Raw genomic sequence first — 27,566 nt, forward strand, 5'->3', positions numbered from 1 at the left:
TGCACTGTTTTTGAAAGCTGACCATGACAAACGTGACAGAGCCTGCCGTCTTTTCGTAGTGCACTAGAAAGAAAATGTTTGAACAGGTGACTTTATGAAATGTTGACTTGTTGAATGCTACACAACACTATTTATATTATTTTTGAAGTTTTCACTTTAGCTAATCAACTATATTATGCGCCACCAACTTATTTGGCTTTGCAACAAGCTGGCTATATAACTAAGATATGATAGTCTACCACAAACAATACAACGTAAATAGATAAAAGGAATGTGCAGCTGCCCAAATTGCACTCCAGACAACTGATCACTGAAACTGTATACTATTGCTTATTAATATTTTTTTGATTAAGATTTTTCTGTTCACTCACTTCACATTTTGTTTAGTCATAAAAATAAACGATTAACATTCCTATTTTTGAAAGTATTCTTACTTTACAGCATTTTACCACACCTACCTAAAACTTTTGCACTGTACTGTACTTGTGTTCAGTGTGAGTGCTGGACTCCACTGCATGCAAGTGCGAAAGTGGGACAGTCTCTCCACCCATCTCCTCCCCCACCTCTCTCTTCTCTCACTGTAGATGACCTTGGAACCTACATTGGCATGATCCGCAGTTCCTGCAGATGGGGGGCAGGCAGTGTATCCCTCGCTAAGGGCAATTGGAATAGATAAGGCACACTTAGCTACCAAATTGGGAGAAAATCTGAAACAAGTTATTTTAAAAGAAGACTATTAGTTCATGTTTATCAATGACTATTAGTTATCAATATTAATGGTCCGAAGTAGACAGCAGGCCCCTTTGCATCAAATAATTTAAAGAAATTGCATTTAAGAGCTATTGAGGGGGACATAGCTCACATATTTACAGTTATGGGTTCCTTAATGCTTAGAGGGTTGTAATGAAAACGTGATTAAGTGCATAGCGTACATTTCATATGCAAAAAATCTGACACCTAGTTCCCACAGAAGCTCTATAGCAATTCATTCAAATCTCAACCTTTTTTAACCCTGGGCCCTGTATTAATTTCATATGGAATTTGATGTATAGCTGAGGGTCTCTTTGTTACATAATGATAAATAAATTAAACAGGTATCTTAATTATGAATGCATGTTAAAGTATATGAATGAGTGCTACAAAATGAGGCATCAATAGGTGGGATTGAGTAAATATTTCTGGTGATATGACTGTTTGAATCTTTGCAAAACACAGTTTTCAGAAAACTGGCTTTCAAGTTTTTGCTGTGAATGTAGCCTTTTCTCATGAAAGAATACAACCACAAAATGTATTGTATGGAATTGTTATATTTGTTTAATTCCTAACACAGTGCTTGCTATCAATTTTAATTGGTTTAATGAGGATATTATAGTGTTTGAAACCATAATTCATGAAAATATGAAATAATACATATCTCAGGTTTAATCTCTAATTTATCATAAATTCTGAACCTTATTCATTCTTCCACTTCCCTCATTATTTTGTCATGACTCCCACCATTATTATGTAACTTCAAAACACTGATAACTTCTCTCCCGATTGAATTTTGATAGCCTTCATCAACAGGTAATTAATTCTTCCCAGGTAGCGATCCCACAATATCTTTCTCTCCCCTTAAAGATGCTGATGTGTCTCACCTCCTGCTCTCCCACCGCCCTACTACTTGTGCCCTCGACCCTATCCACTCAAACTCCTTCAGGCAATCACACCTGACATCCTCCCATTTGTCACCTCCCTTGTTAACTCCTCTCTGTCCTCTGGCTGCTTTCCCTCATCCTTCAAGAGGGCCTACATCACCCCACTCCTAAAGAAACCCACTCTGGACCCCTCCTGCCTACAGAACCACCGGTATCTCTCCTTCCTTTTCTATCCAAATCCGTTGAACAATCTGCTTCCTACCAACTTTCTTCCTTTGCACAGAATCACCTGCTGGACCCCCACCAGTCCGGCTACGGACCTGGCCACTCAAAGGAGACCGCCCTCCTCTCCGTCAATGAGTCCCTTCAGGCTGTATGTAATGTAATACCAACTGTACGATATCGCTGCACTCAATTGTTCTGTGCAGCGTCATTTGGAAGACTATTTAATCTCATACTACTGTACTCGATTTCTAAAATAAAAGGGACAGTCACATGCCCTTATGTCAGCCTTTTTTTGTGCCAAATATATAATCAGGACCACCCTCATTGAACAAGGCAACTTACAAACTCTCATTCAAACTGTATGAATGAGATGCCATACCATAACCAAGTAATCTATGTGGGATGGGACATCAGTGAAAGACACTGCCTAAAGATACTTTTTGCATTCCTGCTTGGCCTATGTTGTAGCCAAAAAGATGGCCCATCCCTACCTACAGGACATTCAACCCTACACACCAACTTGGCCACTTCGCTCTGCTGCCTCAGGTTGACTTGCTCATTCTGCCAGCTCTCGCTTGTGCCAACTGCGGAGCTTCTCCACCCTCGCTCCCCAGTGGTGGAATGACTTCCCTGCGAAACATGCCACAAATGCCCAACTAACCGCTTTTTTACAATAATGGTTTGCAGAAGGGCATCTCTGAAACCTCAACATGTTAAACCTTGAAGCAGATGAAGCAGAAAACCACACCAGGTTCCACTCCTGTCACCTAAGAACAGGAAGATGAGGCTACAGTGGGCATATGGTCACCAAAACTGGACAATTAAAGATTGCCTGATCTGACTCATCTCAATTTCAATATGCAGATGGTTGGGTCATTTAGCATAAACAACATGAACCCTGTCTTGTGCCAACCCAAAAGCATAATGGATCCACCTCCCTGCTTAATAGTTGGCAAGATGTTCTTCTATACAAAGGCTTCGCCCTTTTTTCTCCAACATAATCTTCTTTGGTGGTGCCCAATAAGTTCCATTTTCGTTTCATTAGTCCAAAGCACATTGTTCCAAAAGGCTTCAGGCTTTTCAATGTTTTCTTTTGCATACTTGTTACGTCCCTCATGTGTCTAGGGGTAGGAGGGAGTGTGTAACATATATTTTGATGGGTGTTGAGTGTGTTTAATGAAAATAATGAGGGCCAGAGAAGAATTAAAGTGCAAAAAGGTGTATTATACAAAGTGCAAGTGCTATTTACAAAAGTATTACAGTACAAACATATATAGGTCACAAGGCCAAGGGACACGGATGTTGCCAACTACATGTAGCAATGACGTATTAAGGCCTCTGTCTTACTTGCCCCAGGGCCTGGACTATACACAAAGCACACATACACACAAGTAGGTTTGAGTTTTTAACACACATACACAAATGTAACAGAATGAGATGAGCGAGAGATAAGTGAGGGAGATATGAGAGATATGAGAGATAGAGAGATTTGAGCGGCAGCAAACAAACAGCTTTATTCTTGGGGAGGAAGGATGTGATTGGTGTAGGCGGGACCAGGATGATGACGATTGACAGGTGGGACAGCGAATGGAATTGTGATTGGCCACCCGCAGTGTAAAAACAGAGGGAAAAACAGAGGGAACACAAGACATGGAAGACAAGGGACTTGGGGAGGTCAGGGGAAGGAAAGGCTTCTTTCTGGCAACTCTGCCATGTAGGTCTTTGTTGTTTAAAGTAAGTTGTATTGCTGTCCTGTGAACAGCTAGAACTGTGTCTGCTACTCTTTTTGCAGTTCTTTTGCAGTCAAGTCAATGGCTCAGGCGGTAAGAGCAGTTGTCTGGCAGTTGGAGGGTTGCTGACTCGATTCCCGTCCTGGGTGTGCCGAAGTGTCCCTGAGCAAGACACCTAACCCTTAAATGCTCCTGACAAGCTGGCTGGTGCCCTGCATGACAGCCAATCGCCGGCGATGTGTGAGTGTGTGTATGAAAGGGTGAATGAGAAGCATCAATTGTAATTGCCGTTATATAAATGCCAACCAATTACCATTTACCATTTACAATTTCTCACCAGGTCTCGGGCCATTCTATCTGAATATTTTCTTGGTCTTCCAGACAAAGTCTTACTTGCCTTGATTTCAACTGTTCCATTTATCTTCCATTTTCTAATAATGTTTCAGTGGAAATAGGCGGTTTGAAATGTTGAGAGTTTTTTGTAGCCTTCTCCTACTGTTTAGAGGAATCTATTGTTGTTGACACCAGACAGAACAGCCACAGCAGTTGGATACTTTACAAGTCATGGAGTTAGTTCAGAATAAAAAGTTTTTTGACATAATTTAAATTTTTTAAATTTATTTATATTTATCAAGGGTGCCAATTCCGGTGCCTAGTGTATGTCTCCTTATGGCCAAAGTCTACCCTTTTCAGAATGAATTCTTCCAGCAGGTGAATGTGCCATGTCACAAAACACACATCATCTCAAGCTGGTTCCACAAACACGACAGTGATTTCACTTTACTCCAATGGCAAATGCACAGTCCCCAAAGACCACCTTTGGTATGAGGTGGAATAGGAGGCTTGCCACATAAATGTATGGGCAACAAAACTGAAGGCACTCTGTGATGTTGTAAAGTCACATGGATAAAAATCCCTAAGGAATGTTTCCAGCATTTTGTTGAAGCCACGCCACAAATAATTCCGCTTTGGTAATAGACAGGTGTACCTAATAAAGTGAACAGTAAATGTATATTTGTCAAAGTGTTGCTAATATTGCTGTTTGCATGCTTCACTTTGTTTACTGACAAATATGGATCAATGTGCTATCAGTTAATATTGATGTTCCAAACACATTTTTATCCTAAATATTGATTAGTAACATATAATTTGATGTTGATGTTCCAAAAAGTTAAAATAAAACTTGTAGCACTTTCATTTAAAGCTGAAATGTGATATTATGACTGTGATGTCACTCACCATGTAAAAATGTGAAAATATGATACATTTAAAGTCTCGAATGAATGAATGAATTCAAATTAGTTTATATGCAATGAAAGTAGTGTAGTTTGTACATTGTAGTGTTAAAACAATGGCAAGCTATTCATAACAATATCAAAATAATATGAATATATACATATCCTATTTAGAAATATCATTGTAATAGCCCAGGTAATTTTTGAGGTCATGCATTGAAAGGCTATTGTGGAACCTAAGCATCTAAGGGAATATTCCCACTTGGAATTAACTGATGCATAACTGAGTTTCATTTGTCAAAACTGTTGATTTGTAGTAAAATACATGTCTTTTTCATAATTTATAGTAATGCTAAATATATTTAATTGCAAAATATATTTAATTAGCATTTTTGCCTGCTTTCGTTTGTACTTGTTGCACTTTATTTATACCTAAATTATGAATAAAAAAACTAAGTTCGTATTATAAATCTTCCTTAATTTAAGACATTTAAGTCAAGTCTCTATGATTCTCACCTCTGGAATTATGTGGAAGTGTGGTTCATAGCAAGCTGTAAGGCACCAAAGGTGAATTTTCATTTATTTCTTACATTGTATGTGATTGAGATTAAGAGACTTGTGTTGGTATTTCCTGTGGCTCATTAAACCACTTTTTTTTTCAGATGTTGATTGGTGATGTTGATAGTAGTAGACATTTTCTTGCTGATCAATAGGTCAGCAATGTCTTGAGTGACAGGTGGTCATACTGTTTGACAAGGGATCCTTTTTGGCTATTGTCTACTCACAGAGATTATCATTTTGTTCATTCTTCAAATCTTATATGATATTTATATACTGCTCCAGGCAATATTTGTTCCTACCTCAGGATTGCAGGTATACTGGAATTCTGTTCATAACACAATCATAAGTGGTCCATAGCAGCCTATTCAACAGTAAATGTGATATTCTTCTCATTATAAGGAGGGCAATTTTAACAAAGCTGGGAGCAAATAAACATGAGTCCTTTTATCATCATTAAAAACCTAGAGCATAGCCCTCAAATGGTTCTGGTATAACAGGGAATGTTTCTCAGTGTCCTCTCCCATAATTTTCTGCATTGAAACAAGGGCTCGGTGACTTCTCATTCCCATTACCCCTCTGAGCTGTATTAAACTGGCAGACCTTTTCACCCAAAGCCTCCTTGTTTTTATAATTAAACCTCAGCAGTAAATGCCAGACCTTCACGCTGCAGTAGAGAACCATCCTAGGGCACCAAACAGCATATGCTAACTTCTAAACAGCGCTGAAATAGCCGAGTGGCGCAGACGCGAGAACTGCAGCTGAAGGCTTGCTTAATGGTGGAGGGCTTCTCATTATGCATTCCCCGCTCACTCGTTGGCGAGCGTGACTCCGGCCCCCACCCCACTCACCACCCCTCGGCTGCACGCACTGCCACTCATGCTGCCCACATGCACACAAATATTAATATCTCAGCACAAACAACAATAAAGGCAGATGTCAGTCAAAGCACTTGAGTGTGGGGCTAAACCACAGGCAGGGGAGAAACAGGCCAGCCCAAGGTACATGCTTATGGAATGTAGGTTGGAGGGCACCAAGTTGCGGGGGGGGGGGGGGGAATTGGACGGTGCAGTTTGTTGTAGGGGTCTGACCGTATGTTCTGTTGTATACTCTCTCCACCAGTAGATGGAGTTCTAGCCATCACTTCTTTGGTGTGCTGTTAGTAGAAAAGCAGACACACAATGCTCTGGCCTTGGTTTGGGTATCGGTATATCAGCCTAAATTATGTCTCTCTCACTATCAGACTAAGTACAATGTTACAAAAAATTAAAATCACATCAACACACTATCACATTCTACTCCTGTGAAAATGTTCTAGAGTGTGGATGCGGTGCACTGCTTATTAAGTGTGTACTTCCCCTGCCACTGTATTGTACAGCTGACCTTTGATTTTCAACATCCATCCAGTCACTATTTAAGCCAGCATCTCTGGTTTGCGAGTAAATTCAGATTTGGGCTGTTTGCATTTGACTGATTGCTGCTGGTTGTTCTGTTAGAATTTATCTTTGTTGTGCATCTACCTGGCAGTCAGCCTCCCCAAGGGAGTCTCGGTAAGAGAAAACAGTCAAAAATACAAAACAGGATTTGAATGAAAATGCAAATTCTTGTATTTGTGTATTTTATTTAATTGTTTGGCTGTGCTACTCATGGAACTTATTTTCCAAATTCTGCTTTTGCTGCAGCTATAATCATCACTGCCACAAACCCTGTATGAAATAACAGCTTGTGGAAAGCAGCGATGCTCTCTGTTCAACACCAATCAGTGAAGGTGCAAGGTGCTTTGTTGCCGGCAATCTTAGCACAATCTTCTTAACGATCATCTTTTCCAGGGGCTGTGCATCAACCTCCAGCCCACTGGAATGCACTCATTAGCACTTGCCTTTAATGTTGGAGGATTTCTTAATGCAGAGGGCACACCATACTGTGTTTCTATAGTGCTCATTTTTGCAGCACCATTCAAACTGGAATTTCATGAGAATTATGGAAATATGTCATATTTTACTGTAATAGGCTTTTTTTGATGGCACATGCAATAATTATAATTGTAGAAGAGATATTATACCCAGAAATTAAGGGACTCTCTCAGTTCAAGTCATCAAGACCAGTCATGGCCACCAATAAATGGTCTCATGCTTCAGAGTCAGTCAGAGCATTGTGTTCAGTTGCCTTTAGCTGGAGTTAATCTATCATCTGGGGAGGAGGGACAGTGGGGTCATGAGTCATTTTGCTTGGTGAAGAGCCACAAAAACAATGACAGAAAAAAGCTCTAGTTGCCACATGTTTGGCTGTTTGTAACATTGCTTGAAAACAGGACAATAGAGCTGGTTTGTTGCTCAGCCAGCGGCTGACTTTCTTTATGCAGGACAGTTTTTTTTCCATTTCATGTCCCTGTCTACTATAGTAACTAGGCCAGTGTGAGCCCTAGTTATTGGCAGCATGACTCTCTCTGCACAAGATACTGGTCACACTCTGTGGTTGGGGGTGCATGTGTATGCATGCGCGCATGTGTGTGTGTCTGTGTGGGAGGTAGTTGGGAGGTGGGGGTGGTGTTATCTGCTTCTCCTCGTTTGAGATGAAAATGTTCCATAGATGGGCTGGCTGTTGATAGATTTCCGCGAGGTGTTGATTTAGAAGGGGAAAACTCTCTGTACACAAGCTCGGCAAAATATTTTGGTGGGAAGTCATTATCGGAAGGGGCGATCGACGGACAATGTTTTTTCTCCATGAGCAGCGGGAGCCCTTTTCTGCAGGCACATGCAGGAAAACCTTTCCATCCATCACATGCCAGCCATGGTGCCAATCTGTGATGTCACTGCACAGGCGTTGGGCACCAGGAAGGATTTTTTAAAAAGCAATGCTGTACCACACCAGTACCACCCCCCAGCCCCCACCTCCACCCCCCACCACCCCACCAGGCCATAGACAGCCTCCTCTAGCTGCATGCAATTAAACACTCCATCTGTCTGAGAATCCTCTCTGTTCTCTTCTAGTATATTCACACGCTGCTCTAATTGCAATTGCTTTAAAAAAAATGGAAGCAACATACTGGTGGAGCAAAATACATGCAGAGGACATCCTATTGCAGAAAAAGTGCCAAAAATGTTTTTTTCATACATGCAATTGATGAAGCTGCTTCCGGTGAGCAGCTAGGTTTTCAGGCTGCCATCATCATGCATGTGTGTAGAGTGACTGTCCAGATAGTGAACAGACGTCAGTACATACACACGTGCATGGACATATGCCCTCGCACAGAAATGGACACACTGACACAAACACATATACTATATGCATGTTATATATAAAGATAGCTCTCCCACAACAAAGAATGTACTCCTCTTGATATCTCCTCTTCAGCAAAGTGTGAATTGAGGAGGGCCAGGAGCCAGATGGGGCTGCCTGATCAGGTTACCTGTTATAGCAGCGCATCTGCCAAGGCAGTCAATCACTGTGATTCTGTGACAGGTCGATGGAGCCTGAGCAGGAAAGGATAATGCAAAAAGAAAAGTGAATGAGGTGGGACTGCTCCCCTCCCACTCACACCACACACCACGCTGGGGTCCCCCCCCCCCCAAGGCCCTGCCCCCCTCCTCTGTGTCGCTGGGGTTTCATCCAGCCACACACCCATTTGCTGGACCTGAAATCGCTCCAACTACTGATTCTGTCTAGGGAACATAGACCCTCAGGTAGAGATAAGTTACAGAGGATCTGTGCCACCAAGTCAATGCAAAATAGATTCCCATTGTCTCATGCATGAGCTTCTGCACCACCAGTGACTCCTCTGCTCCGGCTCTCTTTCCAGCAAACAAAGACCCACTTATCCCAACGGAAGCATTCCAATGTAGCCAGATCTAATCCAGGAAAGGGGCTTCTGCCATTGCTATCACTTGTATGTAGACTGTTGTAACACATTCAGTTGTAAATGGAAGCTTTCCTTTATTCAAGTGTTGTATTTTGAACATAATGAAAGATTCCGACAGCCCTGTCACAAAACCAGTAATTCATGGAATGTATTTATGTGCTCAAATACATAATTTGAGAGTCTAAAACAACAGAAATGGCTCAATTCTTCCTATATTGCTATATTGATGAAAATACATTACATAAAGCTACATTACAAGTTTTAGTAATGCACAATGATGATATATTTCAAATGTGCCTACAATAGTTTTTTTTCTAATGTAGTTGACAGGAGCAATACTGCATCAAGCAAGGTTGCCCCTTTGATCCATATTTCCGCCCCTGGCTGTTGATCAAACACATTAAGCATTTCACGGATCCCAACAATCTACAGGTCAATATTTTCATCTGTCTGTAGTAAAAAGGGAGAGAAAATACAGATGGTTAGATATAGATTAGTGAGAGGCAATAGCGGCTGGTCTCCCAGGATTCTCCCTTCTGTATCATCTGTGGCTCTCAAGCATTGGGTTGGATCAGAGTGCTTTATAACAAGCATCTTATCACTGTATATCATTACTGTTCTTATTGCTACACATTCTTACAATCATTTTGTTCTTTTTTTCTATTTTAAAGAGAAGCCATATTTTTTTGCTTGTCAGTTGTATATTTCACAAATGACGTAATGTTCTCATCTAATAAAGCCACAATTGTAAATAAATAGATGAAGCATGTGCTTTATTTAGTTTACATTTCAAAACCAGGCCCTGGAGCATGATTTCAATGCAGTTCTTCAGTATCTGAATACAGACTTGCATTGATGGTGAAGCAGTTACGTCTGAAGGTGTTTCTATTGGCAACCCGAGATGCCCAAGATGGGTCTGAGCTATTAGTGTGCTGGCGAAACACAATTGTGATACACACTCACCCTGGTGCCGTCTGAACCTGCTCCTGCCACCAAGTTGGTCAATAGAAGCAGCACAGCTTACTTTTTTTTTATCAGATTGAAAAAAAAAATCTGCCAGCAACACAAGAGAGAGGAAATGACTGATCTTTTCTCAGCAGTTAATCTCAGACAGCAAAATGGCCTAACCTGAAACTGGGCCCAATGCACTGAGGCCCAGCTATTTTTAATATTCCCTTTTACTTGTAAGTGATTTGAAAGTGGAGTGTGCCAAGACTGTGTCAGAACTTTCCTGTCAGCTACTTTAGCAGCAAATATATAGCTTGATGAATTATTCATGGAAAGCAATTTTCTCCTAGTCACTGAGTCATCAATCACAGTTGCCTGAAGACCCTGATTTGGCCGGTAGAACTGCATTCAGAGGTACCATTACTGGTAGAAATGGTTGCCATTATGGCTCTGACAGCTTGGGCAGCAGTGGTGTGAAAAATCAGGTGGAAGTGGAGTCCCATCCCCTGTTTGCCCGTTGACCACTGTGTGGACATCTTTTTTCTATTTCTATCATAAATATGGACGTGCCTGGAAGAAAGCATGCTGTAGTCGTGAAGTGATTCTTTTACCAAACAAGCGTGTATTTTCATGAAAAATCAATGCAAATATTTTCACTTTTTTGTCTTTTTCAATGTTGACAAAAATTCTTGCTGAAAAGACCCTCTTCTGGGGAATGATTTGATACATGATTGCATGCATTTACCCATGTAATTGAAATAATGAGAGATGATTGCTTTGAGCTATTAGTCATAAGTTCCTGATCTTTTTGTTTAATCCTGGCATCAGCTGTCAGCCTGCATGCAGCAGCCTTGGGAAGATGCAAAAAGGATATCATTTGCATCACCTCAGACTGTAATTTAGTTTTTTCTTTTCTTTTTTCCCCTTTTTCTCAGAGCTGATATAAGCTTCAGATTCTTAAAACTATCCCCGGAGCAGGAGAGCTCTTGTGTTGTTTTGATAGGAACAAAGAAAGCCAGATCACGCATAAGCAGCTTCTCACAGTTAGATTCCTGTCAGCCTTAAGCTAAATAAAAACCTCTTTGGCAGTTTTCCTTGTAATTGTTGAAGAAATAATTCCTAATACCCTCAACAGAGGCCATTATGCCCAAATGAGCACGCAGTCCAATGCAGCTCTTAACATTTTGTGCATATCACTCATGCATTGGGATGGAATACTGTATTACAATATTACAAATCTACCATTTATTCTCTATTGTATTAATACCAGCTGTCTATGACTATTCAAACAAGACATGAGCAGAAACAGCAGAGCAATGAGTAATAATTCTGATCACTCTGGTTAATAAGGAGGTGTGAAAGCTGTTTACTAAATATTGTAGCACTGCCTATATTTGATTATAATGTTCATGCTGGATAAACAATGCGGGCCCAGTAAACAGCTGTTCCTAAATAGTAGACCCAGAGAACAGTCTTGTTTCCTCATATGCAGTTGATTCATTCTGTGCTTCAAGAGCTCCAGCATTGCTATGTTTAACATTACTGTATAATAACTGGTGAAAAACATCTGAAAGACCTAATTCAGTATACTGTATGTGTGTATTGTATGTGTTTTTTAAATTATTTGTTTATGCATCTATAAAGTTTAACTAATATGCATAATGGTCCTTTGAAAAACAATTTTCTACAATGTTTTTTTCCGCAAATTAGAATTTTTTGTACAATTATCCTCAGAGCCTTAAATGACAAAGCACTGATGTTTGGGTAGAATCAAGCCCATTCCCCCCAATATACAGTTTATTGTGATAACTGTCTCAGAAACATATATTTTTTTAAATTTCATTAAAAATTGACTCACTTTATTTGTTTTTTTTTGTTTTTTTTGACTTATTGGTCTTCTGCTACTGTAGCCTATCCACTTCAAGGTTTGACACGTTGTGTGTTAAGAGATATGCAGAGGTGGTTTTTTTAGTCACTGTCACCTTCCTGTCAGCTTCGACCAGTCTGGCCTTCTCCTCTGACCTCTCTCATTAACAGGGCATTTTTGTCCACCAAACTGCTGCTCACTGGATGTTTTTCTCTGCAAACCATTCTCTGCAAACTTCAGAGATTGTTGTCTGTGAAAATCCCAGAGACACTCAAACCACTGTTAAAACCGCAAGCCTCTGAAATCAGCTGTTGCTCTTAGTTACATCTCAATCTGTTAATATGTACACTAATAATTTGATAGTTGTAGTTGGCTAATAATATTACTAAAATACCACATTAATTCATGAAAATAATACAATTGTAAATTAGGAAGGATGCATGTTGCACTTTATTGAACATAGTTGCCTTTTAAATGATATTCATAAACTTACGATTTCCCACGCTCTCTGTGTGCTGGAGCGATGTTTAGCCACAGTTCTTCTTGGTTTTGTTGAATACCGTAGTCCTAAAACTGGAAAAGAATTTTTTTTATTCAGCGCCACATCTAACAATATCTCCATTTCATTTGCTGTGAAGCTGTGGGACCGCTTATTTCTTCCGCCATACCTTATGTAAAAACCTTATGTTTTTTTCGTGTTGGTGCGTTTTGCTTGTTGGTGCACTTTTATCGAAAATGTCAGCTAATCAGAGAAAATAGTGAATTACACCAGTAATGTGATGGTGCTTCTGCCAAATCAACCCTGATTGCAAAGTCATTTAAGGCACTATGACAAGGATATTAAAATAATGTAAATAAAACATGACATGCCAAAGAAGGCATATTCCTAGGTGGCGTAGCCACAAACCGTATCACTAACCATATGTAATTTGGCGAAAATTATATATACAGGTGGATAATTTAGTTTTTAAGTTTTTAATTATAGTAATATGTTCCCACCAGTCGTGATAAAATATTGCATTTATCTATTCCTACAGTCTCAGTGTTTTATTCATAAAAAACACTACTTTCTCTTATAACGCAGTCAAACAGTCGCTGCATAGAGTGCATAATCGATCTTAGAACAATTCGATAGTAACGTCGCACATAGAAGCTATCCCTTAAGCAACCACCTAAGTGATAGTTTGGGGAACACACGCAGAAAAGGAAACAACTTCAGTAAGGTATACCTGAGAGCAGGGGTCACCAACACGGTGCCCACGGGCACCAGGTCGCCCCCAAGGACCATATGAGTCGCCCGCAGGCCTGTTCTAAAAATAGCACAACTCACTAGTGAGCTGCATCTAAAATTTAATTTTATTCTGTTGCTATTTTTTTTTATATCACATTCAATTACATTTATATAGATTTAAAAATGACAATATCTTAAAAATATGTTTATTATACATGAAGTTTAGATAAGTTTAGGTGAACTCTGACCTACTCTCGTTCAAAGGTCAGTATTGTGCATGTGACAAAACAAACTGGTAGCCCTTAGTATGACTCAGTACCCATGAAGTAGCTCTCAGTTTCAAAAAGGTTGGTGACCCCTGCCTTAGAGAGTCTTTGTAAAATACTAAGAGACACCGTTATCGGGAAACGCATCCAAATGTCCACCCTGCATAGCATGCACATCTTGCAAAAATGCAGAGGTATTATTTTGAGATGTAATGGTTTCATAATTTCAAACAGAGTGGTAACTTACAAACACGCATTAATAAATATTCAGACAAACACAGAGAAAAGTTGCTTTTATCATTCCCTGCCAGAGAATCACCTTGTTTCAATTTGAATGAAATGCACCGTAATTCGTGCAAAGCAAAACTCACATATTAATAAGTAAAGATTTTAAAAATCGCAGTGGTCTTATTCATTGAAAACGTTTTAAAACTATTAATATTATGTGTCAATAGGTTTTATTATTTTTTAAATATCTTCTCACTGAACACTGGAACCAATATTTTCTTTAAGTCAAGGTATTAGGGGGGGTGTTTACAAGTCTATTAGAAGCTGCGCCACAGGTATTTTCCAAGATGTGAATGAGAATGTGTAAGCCAATCACAAGAGAGGGTTAGTGATAAGAATGTGTAAGCCAACCAGAAGCAAGTAAACAACTGTGGCGTGACTGGAGAAGATGGAGCCATCCCCAGACAGAGGCAGAAACCACAATCACAAACAGTATATAAGAAACTGTGTTGCAATGCGTGTGTGTGCTCCGCGGATTACCACTGCTTTTGTGATTGGATTCTATCTGATGGAATAAAAGCCAATTATTCAACACTTTGCTGCAAGTGCTTTGATTATACAAATTGAATTGTATTCTTGGAATTGGACTGATACTTTGTCGGCCTGGGGAACCATGACAGGGCGTAATCCAAACAGGCAAAGTTCAAACTGGGCAGAGATAATGAGATTGCAATCCAAAGACGAAGTCCAAAGAGTCAGGCAGGGGTCAAAACAGAAATCCAATGACCAGACCAGACCGGACCGGACCGGACCGGACCGGACCGGACCGGACCGGACCGGACCGGACCGGACCGGACCGGACCGGACCGGACCGGACCGGACCGGACCGGACCGGACCGGACCGGACCAGAACAGAACAGAAAACAGAGGCTAGAACAGGACAGAGAAGACCCTTACACAAGACTAGCCACAAGAACTGAAAAAGACAGGCTTAAATATATTAACAAATGAACATAAACGATAATCAGGTGTAAGTGAAAGAACATTACATTAACATTTCACAGGTGAGCATCGTCTGATGAAACAGATCCCAGTAAAAACACTGATAGCTATACTTGAGTTTAACTTTCATATTTATTTGCAAAGAAATAACAGAAAGTGAGAAAGCTTACTGGCTTTCTGATTTGAATCAGACATAGTAAGAGTCTTATACACACTTTTACATAAGGGCGGGCTTAACCAAAACAAAAAGACATGAAGCTGGCCATGAACATTTATCAGTATTTTGTCTTCTCAATACCCCTTGTTGACCTTGCTGTAAGACCAGAATGTGCTAGCTGAGAAGCAGAGACATTAAGGTCAAAGGCTGTCTGTCTGCTGGGAGAGAGACAGAGAAAGACTCCTAGTAAGCGCTTAATTCAGAAAGTGGTCTAATAGTAATAAGGATAGAACATGAAAAGGCTATTTGTAATCATGTGATTGTCTTTATGTGAACACACATTGTCAATTAAGAATCAATTAAGAAAATTACCCTTACACTACAGACACTGCAGGACCTGGAGTCCAGAAGCGCTGTTATAGTAACTTTCATAAACCTCAGAGTGACGCATGGCAGCAACCTGACAGCATTGGGTGAGTGAGTTGGGCTTGCAGGCAGATTCTTCCTTTTCAACTTCAGAAGAATACACTCCTTTGTCATCACCTTGTTCACTCAAACTTAAGTCTTACTGAGCTGGACCATTTTTATTTTATTCATTACACCTGTCTTATGTCAGAAATGCTACAATACTACAATTAAACCCATACCGTGGCGTGTAATTTATTTTACACAAACAGCACAACTTTTGTTTTCAAGCATAATTAAGCTGAGGCTTTTGCTGTTGGAATGCCCCTTGCTGTCAATATGTCCCTTACTCCAGTCCGTAGAGACTTCCAACTCCACATAGGATGGGTGGAGAGATCACAATACAAAAGATAACAGATTTTACTATATGATAGGTACCTGTATCATTCATTAATTTGTTATTTAATTTCTGCTATGCTGGCCATTTTTTTCATTTCTCTACAGAGGCCCAAAGCCAATGGGAATGCCCAAAGCATTCCCATTGGCTTTGTACAGGCACATGCATTCCCAAATTTGGGCAATACAAAAGAGAGAACAATAAAAAACAAGAACAAGTACACAAAACATCAAGAAACTCAGTTTCTTATGAGGGGTCTGTAATATAGTGTTTAGCTATTTAATTATGAAATCACCAGCAATAGGTGATAATTTTCAAATAATGCTCGATATTTCTAAAACGACACAGGCTACAAATATGGTTCAGACTAAATGGTCAGAATTTCCAAAAATCTATGTCTTGTTTAATTGCAGCAAGTTATGTACAGAAAATGTAAAAAAATAAATAAAAAAAAAGTTATAGAATTTTTCCCTGAAGAGCTACAAAAACTATTGTGGATTGATTGTCTTTTTTTTTCTATTCCAGAATATGCAGACTACCTCTGGTAAAATATTTATAGCAATATCTCAAGCTATTCAAGTTTTACAGTGGTTTTCTTCAGGCAAGCCCATTCAGTTACCAAATTGTGCCGAACTGTGCCAAATTGTGCTAAAATGGCAATAAAAAAAAAGTGTCAATATGATTTCTTTTGAAAGTTTTTACAATACAATGACATATTTTGACAATAAAAGTGAATTTTTAGCAGACTGTGTGAGGGAAACGCAAGCTATAACACCTCACATGGCTCCAATAGTCCTGTGGGAGAGACCCCTTACCGGCACCCTGTCTGCACGGCCTCTTCAGAGAAGGACCTGCAGCACTGGGCTGGAATGGAGGAATTCCCTCACTCATGGATGGCAGAGGTGAGGGCAACAGAGTGCAAAGGAGAGCCTACAAGCATGGAATTGCTGAGGAAAGAAAAGGGAGAAAGCAATTTATTCACAAATCATTTACGCCAAACGTGCCCTCAGGAGAGCAAACAATATTATACACACTGCACCAATCCTGACCAGGGATGCCAACAAACTACTGATGCAACAATCAACAACAATAAACGATCTCTCCCCATGTTATGCATAAATGACCCATTTGTGTATCTGCAGTGTACTGCATACAGAAGAAATTACTCAGCTGGAACAATGTGTAAACGCTTCTAAACTAAATTAAATCTACCACAAACAACTTACAAAAAACAACAAAAAAATATGTTTGGCATATGCTAGCTTTATCACAATAAAAGTATTATACACATCCATGTAACTTTGCTATACTCTTATGAGCAAGGGTACTTAGGCTTGCTAACTTTACACTGTAAAAAGGAGATTGTTTTACAAACACGGTTTGCAGCGTCATGACACATTTTATAATGAAACAAAACAATTCACCATATGTTTATGTAGCTTTAGTTCAGTCATGACCGCTCTCATCTGGTACAATAGCAATTTATTAGAAGATTAAGGAGCAGGTTACATCACAATTATCTTTGGTGGAATGGCTTAGATCGGGCGGCTACGTCTTGACATACAGCACATTTTTTAACCCCCCAAACAACCATCCACCAAAGGTAGTAAGAGAAGACCATTGCAAACACAGATAGCTTACCGTTTAGTGATTCCCAGAAAGAAGCAGTGCGTCTTGATACATCGCAAAGAGTCACTGCCTCAACATAGCCCAGTAGAAACACGGTGCATCTTTATACATCGCAGAGAGAGAGAGCACAAGTAGAAGCATCAAAATACAGAAAGGCAAAACACATGTGCTCAGTTCAATAACTGAACAATTAAGTCTAATAATGAAGTCCCCTGCCCCCCAAAAAAATAACTGTGGCAATCAGAAAATATTTAGATATTTTATTCCAAATTATAAATAACTTAATGTACCTCTCAAAAGAAGAGAAATGTGCCATTATCTTAGGGGATGGATCAGCACAAAGGCGCTGCCCCTGAGTGAAGGGAGAGAGTAGAGGCGCTGGCTCTACATAGACCAGCAGAGAGGCGAACATTTGTGATGGTAGCCGAAGAGCCAATTCATGTGAGACCACTCAGTTTTCTGTGCTGACAAAATATCCTTAGCTCCTGAATGGAGGTAGTGCTGGTAGGCTCCTAAAGACTAGCGCCCTCTTGCCTTAAGCGTAGATGTTGGGAGATGAGACGCAGGTGAGCAGCAAACCAGCATCTGGTCATGACACTTCCATCCATGGTGAGGAATGGTTTGGGTTTGCATGACGGCGCGGGTGGGGGTAGCAGGCCATGGAAAAAGAGGGGACAGAAGTTGTGTTAGTTTGCAATATTATAACCTTTATTCAAAAAAACAAAAAACATTATGTGAACTAACAATTTAATACCCTTGATTGAAGGAGCCCGAGTAGACTGAGCTGGAGGGTCTAGACAACTCACATGAAACTGAATTCCTGAGACCTGTGCTTTAATAGATGCAGGCTGTAATCTCCGTAAAACAGACTATAAAGGCACATACCATGTTGGGATCTACTGGGAAGGCAGCTACTGAAAAGGCTTGACAAAACACACAAAAAGTGGGACCAGGCGGAGTCATAGGTTTAATGTAGCTTTTGCCAAACCTGCTCTCATGTAGTGAGAGGGTGCATGCATATAGCATTGCAGATCATCATCTAATATAGCACTGTTAGGCTGAAGGGGGGCAGGATAGACCTATTGGGGCAGCATCTGGGATTTATTTAATTTTTTTCCTTGAAATCCTAAAATCAAGCAAAAAATAATAATCTAGTCGGGGAATATGCACTACCTGTGTGGTGAAATTCCCCATAACACTTATACGCCTCATCAATCTGTTAATGAAAGGGATTGGAGAGTGACCTTATTGATTATGTTAACAGCCGATTCATTGTCACAAATCACCATGATTTCTTCCTGGACCATTACCTTCCCCAAAGAATGGAAGCTACCACTGTAGGTTATAATTCAAGCAATGCTGAGGATTTAATATTGCATGGTAAAATGTCTAATTCTCTTGGCCAGATAATTACATCAGTGAAAATCCCAATTTAACTGACATATTCTACGCAATCGTTGTAGAAAAAGAATTCCATTCCACTTGTTTAACGATGAAGACCAGAATTTTATCTGATCTGCATCCCTTATCTACATTACTTGGTGCAGACTCTCTGCAGATTTAGAGAGGTCAAGTAACATGGAATTAAAAGAATGGCCTTGAGGCATAATGCATCGCGAAATTCAGATGCCATGGCTGAGAGAGTAACTCTTTTAGTGACTGATTGCGTTTGAGAGTAGTAGTACCTAACTATTCTAGACTAGTTAGGTACTACTACTGTTGTAACGTTGTACACCTTTGGGAGAAAACATATCTTTCAACACTGAAACCGTATCAAACCGTTTCAGATTTGAGTTCTTTAGTAGAATCCAGCACGATGCTTCAGAAAGGGTATCGAAGCAACCAAAAGTAAGCCTTATAGCGAAATAAAATGTAGATCACGCCAAGCACCTTTCCCCTGTTGATGCAATACATTGTCGTGGACTACAGTAGCATAGAAGAGTGAAAAAGGTTCTAAGTGAATGAGGTTATTAATGCTTTGAACATCCTCAGTTGAATGGGGAGCAGATGGATCAATGACGAGGCGTTTCTTGCCAGAATATTATCTTGTGGTGAAGACTATGCGATTATAAGGCTTATTTATTTCATATATCATGGCCGTCGGAGCAACCAACAATATGTTGGACAAGTGTTCGGCTCTTTACGCCTATCAGGGTAGACTTCACATAGCTAATATCCCTGTATGCCCAATAAGCCATGTTGAATTCTGCCATGGTTAGAGAAGTCTGGGATACCTTTCCGACAAATATCACTGAAATCTATAATGCGTCTGTCATTAGACTCGAACTGTATCGGAATTCTGACCAAATTAATGCCGTTACCTGCCGGAATCTGCGCTCTCGATGAAGGAGTGATGGCTGCAGCAGGTGGAAGAAAGCGAGCGATCTCCTGGGCAGGAGGGCCTCGTTGATGGGTGGCTGGGGGCTGGAGTACCGGAGAATCCTGCAGGTGGCTCTGCTTCGTCGGGTAGCCTGGAGAGAGTTGCCGTAGGAAGACGCTGAGACTCCTGAGTTTTCATCCTAGTGTTCATATCTGAAACAATCCTTGGACATGACCGGGTCGCTGGCCATTGCTTTTGCTGGAAGTCAGTGGTGGGTTGGACCCTAGGCTGTTTGGCGGCTGGTGCATTTTCCACCAAGTGCTGTAGGGGAAGATATAATGTCTGCCGGACATGAAATGTGCACTCCGAATCTGGAAATATTTTGGTGCGAAAGAATCTGGGGGAGCTTGAATGCCTTGGTTGTATATGGTCGAGAGATTATTTATCTGCGGGCCAGTCACCGATTGAGACATGTTGTCTAGCTGCTGACCTGAAGTTGCCTCGAGAGGGAAGAGGACCTACAGCAGCAGCCCTTGAGTAGCACTGGGTGTACTCCAGGAAATTGCGTTTAGCAGCAGGCTTTGCTCAAGAATGACACTTGACATTATGATGACAAGGCAAGGGGTGAGAAACCTTTGTAAATATAGGATTCTTTGGTAAACGCATACCGTCTCGGGAGAGATAGCTGCTATTCTAATGTGAGCTCAGCAGTGAAAAGGAATGGCAGGGGGACTGCTTAAAGAGAACCTCCTTCATTCAGAGAGCAAGGTGTTGGTGAAACAGCTGTTTATCAGCTGATGCTGAGAAGTGGGTGGACTACTGTGGCCTGTCTGAACTAATGCTATGCTTAATTTAGTGACAGTTGCAATGAGCACTTTTATTATTTGCTGAATTTAAAGTGCCAAACAAGATGGCGATGACCCAATTGCAACACAGCAAGGGTACTTGGGCTTGCTAACTTTCCACTGTAAAAGGGAGATTGTTTCACAAATAGGTATAGTTGGATATCTAAGTGACATAACTCAACAAAAATTTGCAAATCGCTGGCAAATATAACATTAGCTGGTTATGAAAATCTAAAATTGTTGTTTTCTTGTAATCTAGCTAGCAAACTAGCTAGGCTAACGTTACTAATTTCCACAAACTCTTCAGGATATAGCAAACATGGCTATCGAACACGGTTTGCAGCATGACAGTTTTATAACGAAGCAAAACAATTCACTGTATGCTTATGGTAGCTATAGTTAGTGTCATACAGTTGCAATTAGCTTTTTTTGATTCACTGAATTTAAAGGGCTAACGTAAACAATGGGTGATGACGCAATTGCAAAACAACTTGAACCCATCGGCCAAAGTTACCACCAGTCTTACCAGCTTGTTCAAAATTAAATGCATTCATAAAATAAATATTGCAAAATAACTTACATTTCAAAACGAGCATCACCATCCTGTTCATTAGAAGTCCCCTTCTAAAACATGGCTAGCTGAACACCCTTACTTTGCAAAAAAAAGACTGTAAAACTAAACTGAAACTGTCTATTATTCATAATCCAACTAATCAGAGTGGCTACAGAAGCAATAAAGGCGAATGTGGAATCAGTCCTGCGCCTCTACAAAGCACAGGGCCATAGGGACTCCATTACACACAATTCCCTACGAAAGTGTCAGAGGCATGAAATGTCTTGCTTGGAAGAAAAATGTCTTAACTATTGCCTGAATAAATTAACATTAAACACAATGGGGGCAAACCAGATCTCGATCTAGGGGCCGACCTCAGGCTCTTATCTTTGGATAGACTGCTTTACCTATCAGTCAAGATAAGTCAGCCAATTGAAAATGGTTCATCAGAGAACTTTGAAAAGAAGATAAAGCCCCTTTACCTCCCAAATACTGAACTAAAAGGATGTTTTGCCATTTTGTGGATGAAGTAGAGAATGGCAAACACAGCCAACAAAATTTATTGCGACTAGCACTGGAAAACATAAGTCCATCTAGTTAACGAGAAAAAATAATAAACAGCCACACTGAAAGTTTTGAAGTGTATTTTCTTAAAAACTATTATGATTTTTCAAACTGAAGTTTTGTGAAAAGCAATCAATAGGATGCCGATTGTTTCCAACATCATTAACAAAATTATAACTTGTCATTGCGGGCTTAAAACCCACTTAAGATTGATGTCTCTTAAGGATATTTAATGACAATATTTACGTGATCAGTTAATGATATTTTACTAAATTAATAAAATATAAAATGTATGTAATTCCGTCACACCTGCATTACCGCTAGGGGGTGTCTGACACGAAGATGTTAAACAGGACTTCCCACCCAAGCACATTCACCAGTGTAAAGGATCCCAACAAAGACTCAGCATCCAGATTCATCATTCAGCTAAAAAAAAGGCTGTGTGGCCTCTGTGCTTTAGGAGAGGTAGAAACTCTGGATAACTTCTTATTCTCCTGCCCAAAATACTAAAGAATTCACAAGCACATAGAGAGTGAGGTGGCAACTTAAAATAATACTATTGATTTAATTAAATTATCTTGACATTCTCAGACAGTAAGATATATTTTGACTAAAACCATATGACTTTGATGACATTTCTGTTAGCTGTCTGTTTACTCAAAGATTGGAGCACAATAAGGATGATTGTAACGCAGTAAGAGAACATTCTCAAAGTGGTCGTCAGTCATTCGGTTATGTGAAAAGATGCCTTCCATGGCTAAACAGCCGCTCAACTGGGGCACTTCAGGGTAGAGTGGTGTTATATTTCAGGAAGAGGAATCTGATCATGGGATAGGCCTTCAATTAGTCTTGTCTGGATCTTGGAAGTATTTTCACACTTCATCCTCCGCTGTAGTACTAGTCTTCTCGATATTCATGAAGTTTTCATCTGTCTCTTCTGACTCACTTTGTTTCAACAGTGCCCACTACGTCACAAGGCACAGTCTCCAGAACAGTGGACTCTTGAACCATCATCCTTCGCATCTCTTCCCTCTCTTCAGCAGCAAGCCACCACAGCCAAACTTTTGGATGGTAGATGCTGCCATCCTTGCATCATGTCTGCTCAGAACCTCTCCAAACCCAGTGTCTATTGACTTGATGTCTGCTGTTATGATGTGTGCAGAGAATTGTACATGAGGCATCTTTTCTGACAGCTTGGCCTTCGGGCTGAGAATGGTCAGAATTATGAAGGCAAGGAGAAGGTCAATTGAGTACGCAAGTGGCTTTTGAACTGCTGTGTACTCTTTGAGAAACATCATCTCATGAGGGTGTAGTTTAGCCACACCCAGACATTCACACACTTCAATCAGCTGGGCTTCGGTGAGACTCACAATCTTTTCAATGGTACAATACTCCATCTGGTCACGGAGGTAACAACTGCTCTCATGTTGGCAATGTCCTCAACCACCTCAGCAGCTATTGGGGACCTGTGTGCCTTGTTTCAAATGGCAGGACATTTTGACATTGTACTTCTGTACATGTTCTTGTTGCATGTCATCGACATTATCAAGAATTGCATTGACATCTGCAAACTCAACACCACCATCTGTGTGATCCATGCCCTCTTCATTTCCAGTGAATTTTCGAAAGGCTTTCACAAAATTACCGCCATTGTCTATCACTGTGGTGCTCACTTTGCCTTGGATGTTGAATTCTGCATGTATCTCAGTTATCTTTGCAGTGAGTAGATTGTAAGTGTGGCGGCCTCACATGCTTACACACGCCAAAGCTGCTGATCTCCTCTCCAGCATCCCCTCTTCAATCCAGAGACAGGTCATGCCAAAGAGGCTCCTACTGTGAGCTGTCCATATGTCTGCTGTGGTGCACACTGCTCGAATGTGCTGAAGCTTTTTTGTCAGTGATCCCTTCATGTATTTAAATGCTTTTTTAAAGTTTTTCGACACATCAAATTTTTCCACTTATTCCCTCAATGAGCGAAGGCTTCCTCTACTAATGAAAAGGCCTGCACATTGTCAATTATAAAATCAGTACATTCTCTGGGAGAATTGCTGTATTGAGTGTTGCTTGTTTTAAAGGGGGTACACATGCTACAGTGGTCATCTGGCACCACTGACAGCCTTTTTCTTGATAAAGTCAGCAGTTGGCATGTATTCTCTGAAAGAATAAAATGTAAAAAGAAAATGATTTATACATTGACGATATAATGGAACCATTTCTTTGTTGATTTGCATATATTTTGTGGTTCATTGCAATGCTGCAAGGTCTATGATAATTTATTCTTTTTTATGTCTTGGTAAGTACTGTTGTTCATGATGCCATCAATCTCAAAAGGTCCTCCACAACCTGTAGAAGCAAAACAAATAATACCACCTGCCATATTTCAGTATTGGCATGGGGTCTATTTCAACATCCCCATTGGTGCAAATGGTAAGGCTGGGCTGACAATAGACCTTCCAGCATGGCAATGAACCACAAATACATCCAAATCAACAAAGAAGTGGTTACTGACAACATCAAAGGGATCATCTCAATCTCCAGACCTAAATCCTTAGGTCCTGACTTGTGTGTTGGCTGCTTGTATACTCATGAATGGCTGATTTTATTCTGAAATAATCAGAATCACTACAGTTTAACACAGGTGGACTCCATTTAAGCTTTAGTGAAATTCTCAAAACAAACACGTCCAGTGGCTTGAATCTCCAGCCTGTGCTACCCAGAAGGTAGTGGGCGCTCAAACTCAAAACACATATTTTTTATCGGGGTTCAACCAAAAATGATAATTGTCAGTTGAAGAAGTCCGTTTTTGGTGGCCCTTCAACCTTCAATGAACCTTTTTTAAATATGCCCTGGCACCATGTTGAAGCATCTTCCTGGGGAACAGTGGGTTGAAGTGCCTTGTTCAAGGGCACAATGGCAGTTAACTATTGTAAGTGCTCAGGCTGTAACTTGTTTAGCTTTGTAACGTTTGAATTTGAAATGTAACCTTTACTCATAAATACGTACGTCATTCCAGTATCTAAGATTTACTTGTGTGATGTGGGTTTCTTCTCAGCAATTTAATTAATTATTTAAACACTTTTAAACTCCAATTGTATAATTATTTGTAAAGTTTAAAGTGGAATTCACAATGGACACAAGGTATGGTCAAGGCTCATCATTTCTGGTTTTTACTGATTTTCACCCAGATTTTAAGTTTCCACAGCTCAAAAAGTTTTTTGTGAGATTCTGTAACAGTGTCCTCTTGTGGTGAAATTAGGCATGCTGGATGGCTAGGGACAAGCTTCCAGAAATCGAAATTGAAGGAAAATGGGGTGAAAGCGCACATGAGCTGCTGATTACAACAAAGGATAAAACAACTTAATGTTTTCAATGCACATTGTGTGCAAACCGCATTAAAGAGCATGATGAAAGTCATTATATATATATATATATATATATATATATATATATATATATATATATATATATACACACTGTATATATATATATATATATATATATATATATATATATATATATTATTTTTAGAAACCAATTTTCACCTATTTTTACCAAAATCCCCATTATTGATTTTTTAATATTCAAAATAAACACTGATAAAACCAAAAATTATGAGCCTTCGGTGTGGTGTAAGTACACACTGAATGTTAAAAGTATTGTTTAGTGTAAGACGATGGTAAACTTTACAAACATGGCTCATACATATTCTGAAATGCTTTCAAGTAACACATAAGTCTCCTTCACGAATACTTTTAAGTACTTCATGAATGTCATGTATACTACACAGAAACGTTGAAGTATTCAAAAGTATACATGTAAGTGGTTCAGTAACTTTACTTAGTAATGAAAGTGAACTATCCAGGTACTTTGAAGTATTCAAAAGTATACTTAAAGTTAACTTTAAATCTACTTTAAATGATACTAAATATACTTTAAAATGTAGTCTACTTAGTACAAAAACAAGTAGTATCCTTAGGGTTTTCCCCAAAATAGTGTACTTGTGTACTTGAAGAATACTTAAAATGGTATACTTAAGCATATTTTTATTTCGTAAGGGCAATAGAATTATTACTTCACAAAATACGACCGTCAGATATAAGCAGCTCTCCCCAGTTAGGCAGTTTAGTAGCATATTCCTTATGCATTTCTTTTTATTTGCATTTTATCAACATTAACCGTATCCACTCTGCCCCCTTATGGTTGAGTCGTCAACGTCTCAAATTATTGTTGCGTATTGTTGCGTTGCCATATTGTTAAAAAGAACAGTAGTTTAGATTCTTATCAGCCAGCCTCTTATTTGTAATGCACGGCAATAAAACAGCAGGCTCCCCCATGTCACACTTAAGGTTTACAACCCTGACCATGTCACAGACTCAGACAATAAAAGGCATATTATAAAAATCCTTGATACCATTTCTATGTCAGAAAATCATGTTCCTTTATAAAAACAAAAATACACAATTCATAAGTTGCATGAATAAACAATTTTTCTTTCTTAGCTCAGTTTATTCCATGTCCGGGCAACATAGTATTTCCAGTTTGGCAGAAAAGTTTGAGCCTCACAGCAAGGAGGTCCTGGGTTCGAATCCCAGTCGGCCGGGGCCTCTCTGTGTAGAGTTTGCATGTTCTCCCCGTGTCTGCGTGGGTTTCCTCCGGGTACTCCGGTTACTCCGGTTTCCTCCCACAGTCCAAAGACATGCAGGTTAGGCTGATTAGAGAGTCTAAATTGCCCGTAGGTGTGAGTGTGTGAGTGAATGGTGTGTGTGCCCTGCGATAGACTGGCGACCTGTCCAGGGTCTAATTCCTGCCTTTCGCCCAATGTATGCTGGGGTAGGCTCCAGCCCCCCTGCGACCCTGTTCAGGATAAGCGGGGTAAGATAATGGATGGATGGATGGTAAAAATCAATTCTTCGATCAATCAACAATAACCTGCCTACATTGTTAATGCAACAGTCAGTGTAAACAGGACTGGGTTTAGCTGAAATGAGCAAGCTTCCTCTGCCAGATCTCGCCTCTTAATCCCCTCCCCTAACCCCCACGTCTTTTTGGAAAATCTATAGTTTTGTGGTCAGGATCTTCTCATTAGATATTAAAATTTTACGTTATCAGGATAGGATAGGAATATTTTGAGTGTTGATGCCAGGAGGCAGGAGCAATACTGCTATATCAAAATAAAGTGGTAATCATTTTACCTATTGGGAAAAGCAATTGTTTGATTGTTAATCAGGAAAACTAATCAGAAACAGGTTGAGAGTAATCATACGCTAAAATGTAAGGTTACTGCCTACCTTGTTCTACTTTGCACGGTTAGCTACGCTACTGTTGGCTAGCTATTTAATCATAATGCTTGCACAGACATTGTGAAGCTGCTTTATGAACTTATGTTAATGTTAGCAAGCTAATGTTAGCCAGCAAGGTCTCTCATCCATAGTTATAACGGCAGACCAGAGACAACTCGTTTGCCAGTTTATGATTTTTCCTGTACTGATTACACTGTCCGTCATTACTTGCTAGCTAGCCACAAACACCACTACAACACGGTATATTCAATTCCTATGTTGTGTATTTTGAGCAAACTATTTTCTGGCTGATGTTAACTAGCTAGCTGGCTAGCTAAATGTTACACTAGGTTGGTTTCCATTGAAGTTTTGCGCAAATTAGTAGCGTTTTCTTTTTTTTCTAAAGTCTATTAAACACTATATTGAATGGTCTGTGTTTCCACTGAGTGATGTTAGCTATGTCATTCAAGCTGGGTTTTCTGCTCTTGTGATAGTCATTTCAGTTAAACATTGCAATGATTTTACATAGCCAAATTTCATATTTGCACAATAAGCACGTTAATGGAAACCTGGCTACTGTCAAACTCACTGTCAGTGACTATTCTATATTATTGTATTATTTCCATTGGTA

General features: G+C 39.8%; 1 protein-coding gene across 1 annotated transcript in view; it reads right to left on the reverse strand.

The window, feature by feature from the left end:
• The window catches only part of LOC133126086 (uncharacterized), a 58,933-nt gene that overhangs the window by 14,743 nt on the left and 16,624 nt on the right, over positions 1 to 27,566 (reverse strand). The window contains exon 7 of the mRNA XM_061237953.1: positions 19,696 to 19,845. Coding sequence (XP_061093937.1) covers positions 19,696 to 19,845 — 150 coding nt within the window. The remainder of the gene's footprint in view (positions 1 to 19,695; positions 19,846 to 27,566) is intronic.

The sequence above is a fragment of the Conger conger genome, chromosome 1 (assembly GCF_963514075.1).
Source record: "Conger conger chromosome 1, fConCon1.1, whole genome shotgun sequence".
Classification (NCBI taxonomy): domain Eukaryota; kingdom Metazoa; phylum Chordata; class Actinopteri; order Anguilliformes; family Congridae; genus Conger; species Conger conger.